Below are 14,316 nucleotides of genomic sequence, written 5' to 3'. Positions count from 1 at the left end.
GTTAGACCACTACATATTGCCAAAAATATGCATGGTATTATCTGCCAGCCAATCTATGCTAATAATATGCTTTTATCTTCTAGAAATCCTCGTGTCCCCACAGGTTCCCTTTTATTCATAGTGAAGTTCTTCAAAGGAGTATCATGTGCTAAGTTAGTTGAATAGGTTTTGACAAAACCATGCAGACTCTGATTAATCAATTTTAGCTGTGTAGTTAAATTTCTAAAGAAATTATAACAGCTTTCCTAAAACATACAATCCAGCTCACTTTTTTTCCCAGTTTTCTCCTTTCTGAGAGGGGTTGTACTTTCTTAAATCTAAGGAATTTGGAAAATTAACACTCATGCACCTGCTACCTCATTAGCAACCACAAGGCCCTGGGATGAAGTCTATTTAGGCCAGGAAACATCAGCCTGCGGTCTGTTAATTTGCTCAGTACCATTTCCATTGTAATTCTGCTAAGTTGATGTCCTGATGTACAGTTTTACTGGAATGATTTTTGCATCCCCTTAAATCTCTGCAACTATTGACTGATCACCTAGCTGAATGCCACTGCAGCTTGCTCAGGGCCCAGATTGTTGCCATTGTTTAGGTTTAAAATATTAGGCGCAATCTTCTCCCCTTGAAACCAGATATAAAATTCACTCATTCTGATCACTGCTTCTTAGGTGTACCTTGACTGTGAGGTCATTAATCCTATCACTGGATGGTCAAATGGCGAAATTGTGAAAGAAAAATGAGTGACATCAAGGAGTATAAGTAAAACAGAACTTTTTGTTTTCCAAAGTTCACAATTTTATTTGTCATAAACAGCATTCAATGTCTTTAAGACATTTTAATGTAAATAAGGAGTGATGTGCAAGAGACCACTATACAGTATAAACATAATCAGAAGCAGAACTTATTGAATAAAACTACATGACATAACAGTCAAGACAGTTACCAGCTAGAAGACAAATCAAGATTCACAATTTTTCTGGAATTAACTGCTCAATACTGTCATCACAATTTCACATTAAATTAACTGATGTGGAATGATCAGGAATAAAATGCTAATGCGCCATTTCTTTGCTTTGTAAACAGAGTACTGAGTAAAACAGCCCATAATTTGTACAAGAAAAGTATGCAGCTGGCAGCAACAGTTAATAACCATATTAAAACTCCTTTGACATGCAAGCCAGGTAGTATACAAGCAGCTGTTTTTACTAGACTAAGGCCATCTAAAAGGCTAATAGATTGAATCACTGTAAATCATAGCATTCATACGAGCTCACTTTACACTTCCGGGACACCATGATCCATGAGACTCTTGACAATGCTTGAAGCCATCCTAGAAAGACAAAGGGGGGAACATTCAGAATTACAAATGGAAGGTAGACTGCTATGGAGTGTGGCTTAAACTGGTAGCTATGAAATCTTGACATTTCAGTCTTTCAATGTGGTTAAAGTTGCATTTTTAAGTCCAAAATGTAAAATGCATACAGTATAATTAATTTAGATAAAATCAAAATACTGCAGATGCTAGAAATCCAAAATAAAAACAAGTGCTGGAGAAATTTCACCAACATCTCCTGAGAGAAACAGAATTAACGTTCTCAAGAAAAACCAAAGAACTGCAGATGCTGGAAAAACTCAGGGATGACAGCATCAGTGAAGAAAAGAACAATTAATGTTTCAGGTCCAGTGACCCTTCTTCAGAAATTGTAATTTTACACAAACACTCCATAGTATTCCCACAAAGCATCACCAGGTTTGAACAATAGCAGATAATTACAGTTCTAATGAAATAAGCATCTGAATCAATCTCAGATTGGGAAACTAAATATGCTTCAACAGCATGAAAGGCAAATTCATAAATATATTCAAGATGGTTCCATAATATTGATCCAGAAAACTGCCACTGCTGTTTAAGCTTTCAACCATTTTAATAATTAAAATTTGTAGTTTGTAATTAATTCCCTTAAAGAATACTACCACAGTAATAGTGGCCAACTGTGGCTACTGAGAAATTACAAGATTATAATAGTTTATAAGAAAGATGCTTAAAATGCAAAGAGTTGTTGACATTGAATACCAGGGGCTCCTAAATTTTGGACTAGCCTTCATGTGGGATCTTGCCAAAAGGACTTACTGACATCCAAGTAAACCACATCAGCTGCACTATCTTAAATAAATTTAGTCATGTTTTCCAAAAATTCACATTAGTCAGACAGGACCTCCCTTTAACAAATCAGTGTTATCTCTGTCTTTCCAAGTATTGATTGGAATAGAATCCCTACAGTCTGAAAGCAGGCCATTCAGCCCATTGAATCCACACCGAACCTATGAAGAGCTTCTACCCTACTTTGATCATTTCATCAAACCCTGTAGGTTTATGGAGGAGAAAGACTGCAGATACTGGAGATCAGAGTTGAAGAGTGTGGTGCTGGAAAAGCACAGCCAGTCAGGCAACATCAGAGGAGCAGGGGAATCAACGTTTTGGGCATAAGCCCTTCATCAGGCATGAGGCTTGTGGGCCAAGGGGAGCGAGAGACAAATGGAAGTTGGGGGAGGGGATGGGGGAAAATGCAATAGGTAGATGAAGGTTGGGGTGAAAGGATTTATGCACCTTTGTGTCCACCAGAACATCTCGCACCTCCTTATTAATTCTGTGTTCTAGAATCTCACCATCCCAAATGATATCCCGGCTACAATGTCTTTCGCCCTTGTAAATACAGATGAGAAATATTCATTTAAGATCTCGCCCATGTCCAGTGGCTCCACACACTGGCTGCCCCTTAAGTGTCTTACAAGTTCCACTCTTACCCTTGAACAACTGGTTATTGTGCAACAAGTGTTTGACTTGCAGTACAATTTAAATTAAATATTTATTAAATATATAGACAAGTAGCTACTGAATGTACTTTAAATCAGTATTTACCTTTTCATCATATGGTCATGAATGTAGGAAGGCATGATCGTAATGGTTATTGTATTCCCTGCTGTGGCCAAAATGTCTGCAATTTGTGTATCCTATTCAAATATCAAGAAAAAAAAATCACAAAACAATCCTACAAATAACTTCAATTATTTTATATTATTTGATTAAAAACAGAATTCTGTAAAAATGGCAAAGACTCTTTCGCCTTTATGACAGTTGACAGTTTCAAGCTTTCTCTGTGTGGCAACTCCTTTTAGGCTGACCTATTATAACAGTAGGCAGAAACCCAGAATTTACCAAAATAGAGTTTAATCTGATTAATGTGATTGACAGTCAAAAGATTGAGGATTAGTGTAGTTGGAGGTCAAGAATATAGAGATCCAGATTATTTATTCAAAAGAAAAGGTGAAGAAATATTCATTGGCAATCTCTGCAAAGATATTCTTAAAAGTACACTACAGATTTAGATTGTTCCTAGACTTGACTGCCAGAAAAGTCAAAATGAAAAATTAAACATTGGAGAATTATTAACTTCTCAACATCAATAAACAAAGTTCAAAAAACCAAAGTGATAGATCAAACTGGTCATTGGATTTTGTTTATGTAAAAACGGTGGATGTTTAAGACAAGAATAGAGATACAGTATGAGTGTTTTGCAACAATTATTTTCCTACAAGATTATCCAACCGGCGCAAATTAAAATCAGCATTCCTTACCTTCAGTCCAATGATATTCTGCCCATTAATCTCACAGATATTGTGTTCTGTTAGGAGTCCATTTCGAGCTGCTGAACTGTCTTTTACAATTGAAGTGATTTTCCCATTTTTGAAAATGAAGCCAACATGTCCTGTGCTGTCTTTGTGCATCGTGATTGTGCGTTCAAAAGGCCTATGCAAAACAGAAATCCCATAAGAGCTTATATCCATGATAAACTAATCAACTCACTTCAAAAGGACAATGCTGCTGTAATTCCTGAGAAGACACTCTTCCTTTCTTATTCCTTCTAACCTGTCTGTCTGGACGGACACAGAATTGGTTGGCCCATACAAGATGGTGGTGGTAGATGGAAAGTATTCAGACAAGCTCTGTGACCAGTGGTGTTCTGGGACCTCTGCTCTGTGATTTTTATAAATGACTTGATGAGGAAATGGAAGGGTGGGTTAATAAGTTTGCCAATGACATGAGGGTTGGAGGAGTTGTGGATAGTGTGGAGGGTTGTTGTAGGTTGCAACATGACATTGACAGGATGCAGAGCTGGGCAGAAAAGTGGCAGATGGAGTTTAATCCAGAAAAGCATGAAGTTATTCACTTTGGAAGGTCGAATTTAAATGCAGAATACAGAGTGAAAGGCAGGATTCTTGGCAGTGTGGCGAAACAGAGGGATCTTGGGGTTGATTTCCAAAGATCCCTCAAAGTTGCCACCCAGGTTGATAGTGTGGTGCTAGAAAAGCACACTAGGTCAGGCAGCATCTGAGGATGCCGGAGAATTGATGGGTCTATACCCAAAACATTGATTCTCCAGCTCCTCAAATGCTGCCTGACCCACTGCGCTTTTCCAGCACGACACACTCAACTCTGATCTCCAGCATCTGCAGTCCTTACTTTCACCCAGGTTGATAGGGTTGTTAAGACGACGTATAGTGCGTTCGCTTTCATTAATAGAAGGATTTGAGTTTAAAAGCCACGAGGTTATGTTACAGCTCAATAGAGCCCTAGTTAAACCACACTTGGAATACTGTGTTCAGTTCTGGTTGTCTCATTATACGAAATATGTGGAATCTTCACAGAGGGTGTAGAGGAGATTAACTAGGATACTGCCTGGACTGGAGGGCATGTCTTATGAAGAAAGAGTGAGGGAGCTAGGACTTTCCCATTGGAGTGAAGGATGAGAGGTGTCTTTATAAAAGGTGTACAAGATGTTGACAGGCACAAATAGAGTGGGTGGCTAGAGATTTTTTCCCCATGGTGGAAATGTTTATCACAAGGGGACATAATTTTAAGGTAATTGGAGGAAGGTTTAGGGAAGATGTCAGAGATAGGTTCTATACTCAGTGGTGGGTACCAGTGGTGGTGATAGAGTCAGATACATTAGGGACATTTAAGCAATTCTTAGACAGGCACACGGGAATGAGTACAATGAAGGGTATGTAGGTTAGTCTGATCTTAGTGGGGTAGTAGGCTGGCACAACACAGGGCTGAAGGGCCTGTACTGTGCTGTATTGTTCTATGTTTAAATAATCCAATTTTCACGTACTTGGCTCTCCATGACAAGACAAATTAGGAGTTTGCATTTTTAGATTAAACTTTAAATCGAAGTCCCATCTATTGCATGTGAATACTAAATACATAACACCTCTCAAAAAGCAGAAGCTCTCATTGGCCCAAGCAACCATCCTCCGGCAACTAATATTACAACAAACAAACATTGATTTGTCAGTCGTGATCTTCCTTTGCAGAGTGTGGCTTAACATTTACATAGTAGCTGTGCTTCAGAAATAATCTATTGACTATAAAACCCTTTAAAGTGCCTAGTGTTGTCCAAGAAAGTGAAAACAATCTCTTCCGCTCCCAACCCAAACCTTCCACTTTAAGCACATTCCTTTCCAGAGCCACGATGATTCCAGTTCAGCATCAAGGAATATTCAAAGCAAGTTTGTCATCCATCTCTCATTTGAACATTGTATCTCCAATGCACAATAAACTTACACTCTTCATACTACATTCTGTTAAAATCATAAATATATGATTGTGACATTGAGATGAGATGGTTTAGATGAGGCGTTGGAGAGTTACTGATTAGCTAGGAAGGATTTAAAGAGAGTTAAGAGCAGCAAAGAGGAGACACGAGCAATCTTTAGCAGGTAGAATAAAGAAGAACCCTAAAGCTTTCTAAAAGTATGGAGGAATAAAAGGATGACTAAGGTAGGAATAGGGCCAAAGACAAGTGAGAAGTTGTGTGTGAATCCTGTGGAGATCAGAGAAATGCTAAATGAACATTTCTCATTGGTTTTCACTCAGGAAAACGAGAATATTGTAGAGAAGATTGAGATACGGGCTTTTAGACTTGAACGGATTGACATTAGTAAGGAGGAGATGTTATCACTTCTAGAAGATGTGAAAGTAGATAAGTCTCCTGGGCCGATGGGATTTATTAGAGAACTCTCTGAGAATCTAAGGAGGTGATTGCAGAGCCTTTGACCTCGATCTTTGAGTCGTCATTGTCTACCAGAAGTACCAGAAGACTGGAGGATTGCAAATGTAGTGCCCTTGTTTAAGTGGTTCAGCAGAGATGATCCAGGTAATTATAGACCAGTGAGCCTTACATCTGTTGTAGGAAAAATTTTGGAAAGGATTACAAGAGATAGGATTTATAATCATCTAGCAAGCAACAATTTGATTTCAGGTAGTCAACATGGTTTCATCAAGGGCAGGTCGTGTCTCACAAACCTGAGTATTTTTGAGGTGACCAAGCACCTATCGGAAAGATGTTGTGAAACTTGAAAGGGTTCAGGAAAGATTTACAAGGATGTTGCCAAGGTTGGAGGATCTGAGCTACAGGGAGAGGCTGAACAGGCTGGGGCTGTTTTCCCTGGAGCGTCGGAGGCTGAGGGGTAACCTTATAGAGGTTTACAAAATTATGAGGGGCATGGATAGGATAAATAGACAAAGTCTTTTCCCTGGGGTCGGGGATCCAGAACTAGAGGGCATTTGTTTAGGGTGAGAGGGAAAAGATATAAAAGAGACCTAAAGGGCAACTTTTTCACGCAGAGGGTGGTACATGTATGGAATGAGCTGCCAGAGGAAGTGGTGGAGGCTGGTACAATTGCAACATTTAAAAGGCGTTTGGATGGGTATATGAATAGGAAGGGTTTGGAGGGATATGGGCCAGGTGCTGGAAGGTGGGACTAGATCGGGTTAGGATATCTGGTTTGCATGGACAGGTTGGACCGAAGGGTCTGTTTCCGTGCTATACATCTCTATGACTCTATGTGGAGAGGGTAGGGCAGTTGACGTGGTGTACATGGACTTCAGTAAAGCCTTTGATAAGGCTATCGGAAAAAATGCGAAGGCATGGGATTGAGGATGATTTAACGATTTGGATTAGAAACTGGCTTTCTGTAAGAATGCAATGAGTGGTGGTTGATGGAAAATATTCAGCCTGGAGTCCAATTACTAATGGTGTGCCACAAGGATCTGTGTTGGGACCACTGCTGTTTGTCATTTTTAGAAATGACTTGGATGCAGGCATAGGTAGATGGGTAGATGGGGACAGTACAATGGCACAGTGGTTAGCACTGCTGCCTCACAGCACCAGAGACCTGGGTTCAATTCCCATCTCAGGCAACTGTCTGTGTGGAGTTTGCACATTCTCTCCATGTCTGCCTGGGTTTCCACCGGGTACCCCAGTTTCCTCCCACAGTCCAAAGATGTGCAGGTTAGGTAGGGGAATGGGTCTGGATGGGTTGCTCTTCAGAGGGTCGGTGTGGACCTGTTTCCACACTAAGTAATCTAATCATCTAACCTAAAGTCAGTGGAGTGGTGGACAGTGTGGAAGAATGTTGCAGGGGGTCTTGGATAAACTGCAGAATTGGGCTGAGAGGTGGCAAATAGAGAATGCAGATAAATGTGAGGTGATTCACTTTGGGAAGAACAACAGGAAGGCAGAGTACTGGGTCAATGAAAAGATTCTTGGTAGTGTGGATGTACATAGATCCCTGAAAGTTGCCACCCAGGTTGATAGTGCTGTTAAGAAAGTATACCATGTGTTGGATTTTATTGGGAGAGGGATTGGGTTCCGGAGCCATGATGTCATGCTGCAACTGTACAAAATGCTAGTGCGGCCACACTGGAATATTGTGTACAGTTCTGGTTGTCCCATTGCAGGAAGGATGTGGAAACATTGGAAATGGTGCAAGGAGATTTACACCTACCGGATGTTGCCTGGTCTGGAGCGAATGTCTTATGAGGAAAGGCTGAGGAACTTGGGTCTGTTCTCATGGGAGAGAAGGTTAAGAGGAGATTTAATAGAGATATACAAGATGATCAGAGGATTAGATAGGGTGGACAGTGAGAGTCTTTTTCTTAGGATGATTACTTCGACTTGTACGAGGGGGCATAGCTGCAAATTGAGGGATGATAGTCAGAGGCAGGTTCTTTAATCAGGGAGTGGTAAGGGCGTGGAATGCCCTGCCTGTAAATGTAGTTAACTCAGCCACATTAGGGGCATTTAAACAGTCCTTGGATAAGCATATGGATGATTATGGGACTGCATAAAGGGAAGGATTTAGATTAGTTCACAGGTCGGTGCAACATCAAGGGCTGAGGGCCTGTTCTGCACTGTATTGCTCTATGTTCTATATATTCCAAGGATAATTTAAAAAATTATGTTCTCCACAAACTTAAGTAAAAAAATAAATTGCAAGTTTACTGCCTGCAGCACCTCTCCTAATCTTCTGGTCCTAATCACTAATCCCAACAAATGACTTGAGAAGAAAAAACTGGAGATAGAGGGAAGAGTCAAGTCGAAAAGGAATGTTAATACCTAATGGCCGTTTCTCATCCTGACCGGCTACACTGTACAGCTATATTCCAAAAAGTCATCCAAACCAAGTAGTAAATCTCTCTTATCGACCATTGAAGGGACATGCCATTTCATTTTATTTCCTTCAAATTAATTCATTCATTCATTGCCGTGTGGCGCTTCTTTGCTTCCATAAAAAAAGACTCACCATGACATAAATCATCTTCATGGAATAACTAAATTCACACTTGTCTACTTCATCAATTTTTACATTAAAATGTTAAAAACAAAGAACCACAGATGCTGTAAATCAAATAAAAAATTGCTGCAAAATCTCAGATCTGGCAGCTTTTGTCGACTGAGTTAACATTTCGGGTCCAGTGACCGTTCTTCAGAAATGTAACTGAGACAAAATACCAATTGTTGAGTTTTCAAACAAAATGAAAAATTTCCAATTATCTCTCAACAGAAAGAGAGGGGCATTCTTACCTGTCACGAACTATAATACTAATCTTTTGATCAGAAGCTTGTTTCAGTACTTTGTGACTCTTGTCACTGCTCCAGCCTGCACAATTCTCACCATTTATCTGCAGGACCTGGTCACCAAATCTTAAACCAGCGAGGGAAGCAGGTGAGTTTGCTTGTACAAGTTGGACAAAGACACCCTTATAAAGCAAAGAGAAATGTAACACCATTATATTAGGGACAAATTACATGTACTCTTCTGCTTCAGTTTACAGAGGAACCTCGATTATCCGAATATCAATTATCCAAAAATCGGATTATCCAAAGGAGATCTCAGGGTCCCGATAGAAACATTACATCAAAGACGTGTTTCCAACAGTGATCGCCTCTTTCGTTGACAGTGATTAAACAGGCACAGTCTCCAAATGACTAACCTCTCGCCCCTCTCTCTCCCCACACTTTCCCTGGAGTTCTACACAGGGGTGTACCCTAAACCCCCCTGCCCAACATGGTCCTCTAGAGGGCAGAGGTGGAACCTGTCAAAACATTGCAGCAAAATGGTGTGCGCACACAAGTTCACGCTATTTGGAGACTTACCCCATAAAGGCAACTGCAGCAGCAGTCGTGTTGGTGCACAGTCCAGATGCCACGGAGGGGTGGGCGGGGGTCTGCATTGGACGGGGTAGAGGGTGGGGGGGCCATGCTGGACAGGGTTGGGGGACAGGGATGGTGTTACATGGGTTTGGGTGTGGGGGCTGTGTTGCACGGGGTTGGGATACAGGGGCGGTGTGGGATGGGTTTGCATGGGTTTGGGCACGGGGGCGGTGTTAGACGGGGTTGGGTGACAGGGGGCAGTGTTGCACTGGTTTGGGTGCGGGGGAGCGGTGTTGGACGGGGTTGGGAGTGAGGGGGGGTGGTTTTGGACTGCATGGGGGCGAGGGGGACTGGTGTTGGACAGGGTTGGGGGAGGTGTTGGGCAGGGTTGGGGGACAGGGGGCAGTGTTGCACGGGGTTGTGGAGGTGCTGGGCAGGGTTGGGGGCAGGTGGCGGTGTTGTTTGGGGTTGGGGTTGGGGGTGGGGCAACAGGGCCTCGCACGCTGTGTGCTGCTGCAGTATCCTGAACAGGGAGCAGAGTTTAAAAACTCTGAGCCCCAGAGGAAAGGCATTTAATCGATTGACCAAATAATCGATTATCCGAACAAAATAGTGCCTGCCCATCACGTTCGAATAATTGAGGTTTCCCTGCACAAAGTGGAATACATGTACGCTACCACTGGCCATATCATGCAAAAACACATTACATGCATAAATGTAATGTAAGGTTACAGTATCCTGGTGTAAATTAATGATTTTATCAAAGCACAGACAAGTAATAGTGTGGTACGCGGAAGACATTCCAGCCTCCACCCCATCTCATAGGATTCATATACACATATCAAATGTTCCCTTCAACTCAATGTAAAGGTAACAAATGTACATCAGAATGTCAATAATAAATAACAAGCCATTTTAAAAATGCACATAAGGACTGCTGAATTTCTTTACTCTGCTCGTTAAAGGTCAAGGCCAATGATAAAACAAGATACCAGATCACAGTAAAGTCATCACATGGAGCAACCACAGATTGATTTTTCTGAACTTGATTTATCTCATTCCATCAGATAACCTTTTATTCCTGCCGCTCAACTATTTGGCTTTGCCTTAAATTAATGCTATTATTAAACCAAACACAGATTTTAAACCAAATGTATCAAAAGGCTCTGCTTTCCTTGAAAGATCTTTACTATTGTAGAAAGAATTCATATTTGGAAATGTTGAATAATTTGCATTTCACAATTTATGAAACATGGTCAAGCACATTTGTTTTCACAAAGATTTTGGCAAGAGTGACAGGCATTATTTTAAAAAGTATAGTGTTTTCTTTTATCATAAGCATTAATCTCAAACTTAAGTGCTACAGCATTTCAAATTGAAATATAGTGTAATTTGGAACTGGGTCAATTATTTTATAACTCTCTGCCTTCAACAACCTCTGACAGGTTTTTGAATAACCCAAATTGGCTAAGTGGTGCTCAAATGCTCAAAGAAAAACATTCACTGAAGAAATAAACAGCAAATCCCAAATATTAAAAGGAACTTTACGCTTTCCAGTTTTCTGATTGCAATGTCATTGCTAATTCTGGCTTGTTTCCAAAGTGGGATTTGCTATTATGATAATTTGCTTCTTCTGTCATGATACTACAAAAGCAGGACTAATGGTAGCATTTTGATTGTGTTGGTCGCTACAACTTTCTTCCACAGCAGGCAATGCAAAGAATAGGTGTCACCTATCTTTCTGATAGTAGATGTTTCTCACGGTTAAGAAATCATTACTATAGTGATAAACCCTCTTCCCTGTTCCTATAAGTTAAATGTAGGAAAAAATCACCACAAGGCTTTTCTTGTCAACTATGTCTTGGCAGTTTCTTCAGCTGAATATGTGGGAGAATCAGCACAGACTGCAGTAAAGCCATCTCCACCACACAGTTTTGCAGTCATATAAGCTAATTACTAGCATATCATATCCATCGATAGCAGCCCTGAATGTCAGCATTTGGTGATCCAAGCCACATTTTGTATGAGAAAATGTATGCAAAGACTTTGGATTTTTTTTTTGGTGGGAGTGAAAGACATTAGTTGTTTAAAATTTGTAGTATATAATTTCAGGGTAGGCAAATTGTCTAGATCTTTTCAGACAAATCTAATTTTGTTTGTGGCTAGCATTTAGATGTAATTCTGAAGTTCCCAGCTTTAAAGCAGAGTTTTAACATGGCCTCCACCGTAATAAGTTTGAGAAGCAACTGAATCTGGTTTTTCTAACTGAATCCGCTGGGCATTGTAAGGTTTTTACAGCGCAGCTGTAGTTTCTATGCGCCAGGACCAGGAGGTTCAGGTTCAAGTCCCACCTGCACCCCTGACCATCTTTGAACAGGTTAATTTAAAAATAAAAAGTCAGCTAGACATTTGCATCAGCAGTATAAATACATCCAGCTGAGTGTGACATACAGTACTGCTGGCAGTAAAACGTTTTTCAAAATAAACCTGTTCCTAGGATGTGGGTATTACTGGCAAAACCAACATTTAGCAACCATCCCCAACTGCCCTGAAGAAGGCACTCATGTGCCACCAGTTGAACCACAAGACTCAGAGTGTAAGCATACCTAGTGCTTTTAGGATCAGAACCCAGTAAACGTACAGCAATGCGTTTCTAACTTGGTTAGAAAACAAGTTCCTGAGGCATCTTGACAGGATAGCAGTGTAAAGGATCTTGCCTCTTCTGGGGCAGAAGAGGAGTTAGGGTTTACTATTTTAAATTAAGGAGCATCCAGAGATGAGGTGAAATTCTGAGTGTTAGTTGCCATTGGGAATCTTCCTGAAGAGGCGAGTGGAAACAGAGTCTATCCTTAAGGCAGGATCCTTCTTGCTAAGGAAGTGAAAGGCTGGAGTAGGCAGAAATGTGGATTCCAATCATCTGCCATGATTCTATTAAACAGTGTAGCAGGTAAGAGGGGACAATAGCAGACTCCCGCCATATCTATATGTTCCTAAAAATTGTCCCATCCCCACAGCAATGAAAGCAAAGCTACCCTTTTCCAATAAACATCTTAGCATCTTCCGGCACATTGTAAACTGCTATGTACTTCTAAATTACAGGAAGTGGTACTTACATTGTCAATAGATTTGAGACGAATGCCAATCTTTCCATCCTGATCCTTGCAAAGGATTAATTCCCGGATCCCCTGTTTGATTTCAGCTCTTCGAAGACCCAAATCGGTTCCAGTTACTGGTGCCACCATGTAATTTATACTGGATGGTCTAGCAACAGTTTGCTGTTCAATATAAAGCATATTAAAATCATTTTAAAAACCTTTACAAACATTTCTTCCAACCAAGATCTGAGATTTTTTCCATTCCCATTAGTTTTACACTCACAGTAGTGCAGAAAAATAGTTATCATTTTAGCAGTACTGCTAAGGGAAATCCTGCAGATGTCAAGTTGGATTAGAACTGATTGTAATATCTTGCTTAGAATTTAACAGAAAAGTACTAAGAAATATATCCCTTGCCTGTGGTACTGCAACTGCAGCCATATTTCTTTGTATTTCTTCTTCATTCAGACTGAGTCCCATATAGTCAGACAGTTCAGGGTACAGACGGGGATAAAGGCCTGCAAAAATTTTAAAGGTTGTCAGACCTATTTATTCACAAAAATGTAAAAGTTGCATTAAAAAGAGCTTTACAATGAAGCAATAGAGGTTATACATTTGTCGTAAATCAAGTGACATTGGAAGACTATTTGGGAGAGTGATAACTATATCATCTGGTTTATGTATACTATGGAAAAGGATAACTAACAAACCAAAGTAATTAACTGGGGAAAGTCAAATGCCAGTGGGTGGGAATGTATCTGGGTTTAATAAATTAGAGTCAAAGGTTCACAGGAATACAAGCAGCTAAATAATGGGCAACCTCCAAAATGGAACAGGAACATTAGCAGAGCAGGAAATGGGCCAATTATAGACAAAGAAGATTTATGCACGGAGACAGAGAGCATTGCTGAAATATTAGATGCAAAGATTTGTTTTCCCAAGGGAAAGCGATGCAAGCCAGGCCATAGTGAAAGCGGGTGGAAATTAGGAACAGGAGTAGACCATTCTGTGCTTCAAGCCTACTCCATTATCTAAGGGGATCACTGCTGATCTATGGCCTAACTCCATATACCTTTGGCCCATCTCTTAAAACCTTCGCTTAAACATTTATCTACGTCAGATGTGAAACTAACAACTGATCTAGATCAATTACCATTTGGAGAAGTGTTCCAAATATCTACCGTGAGCTGAAGTGCTTCCTAACATCTCTCCTGAACAGACTAGCTTCAATTCCCAGACTATGCCCCTAGTTCTACGATCACCATGTGGAAATAGTTTATTTTTAGCTACTCCATCTTTTCCTGTTACTTGTTGCTAGAATTCAGTTGCTGGAAGAGTTTACAATTATGTACTGATTCGTTAAAGGCAGGACAGGTTACTTAATAAAATATACAATATTTTAACCAGTCTCACATGAGGAACCTTACCGAATGTCTTACTGAAGTCCATATACATTACATCTACTGCTCTGCCCTCAATCCTCTTTGTGCTTTATTAACAGCACAGAATTCAAGAGCAAGATTTATGTTGAACTTCTGCAAAACACTACTTAGGCCTCATCTAAAGTACTGCATTCAGTTCTAGTTGGTAATTTAGGAAGGACAAAGACATTGGAAAGTCTGCAGAAGAGGTTTTATGAGAATTTTTTCCAGGTATATAGTCAGAGACAAACTGCACAGAAACAGACTGTTCGGTCCAACTCATCCACACCAGTTCTGTAT

At 40.4% G+C, this 14,316-nt stretch overlaps 1 protein-coding gene across 1 annotated transcript in view; it reads right to left on the bottom strand.

Moving 5' to 3' along the window:
• Window positions 1-754: 754 nt before the first annotated feature.
• LOC122549463 (syntenin-1-like) overlaps window positions 755-14,316 on the bottom strand; it is a 46,331-nt gene continuing 32,769 nt past the window's right edge. The window contains exons 4-9 of the mRNA XM_087985895.1: window positions 13,013-13,113; window positions 12,614-12,775; window positions 8,931-9,106; window positions 3,637-3,808; window positions 2,921-3,012; window positions 755-1,330 (exon numbers count right to left, since the gene is read on the bottom strand). Coding sequence (XP_087842021.1) covers window positions 1,276-1,330; window positions 2,921-3,012; window positions 3,637-3,808; window positions 8,931-9,106; window positions 12,614-12,775; window positions 13,013-13,113 — 758 coding nt within the window. The 3' untranslated portion in view covers window positions 755-1,275. The remainder of the gene's footprint in view (window positions 1,331-2,920; window positions 3,013-3,636; window positions 3,809-8,930; window positions 9,107-12,613; window positions 12,776-13,012; window positions 13,114-14,316) is intronic.

Source organism: Chiloscyllium plagiosum, unplaced genomic scaffold (assembly GCF_037043375.1).
Source record: "Chiloscyllium plagiosum isolate Xiang-an unplaced genomic scaffold, Cpla_swu_hap1 HiC_scaffold_4, whole genome shotgun sequence".
NCBI lineage: Eukaryota > Metazoa > Chordata > Chondrichthyes > Orectolobiformes > Hemiscylliidae > Chiloscyllium > Chiloscyllium plagiosum.
The sequence above is the reverse complement of the archived record's forward strand: the minus strand, read 5'-3'. Positions and strand labels throughout refer to the sequence as shown.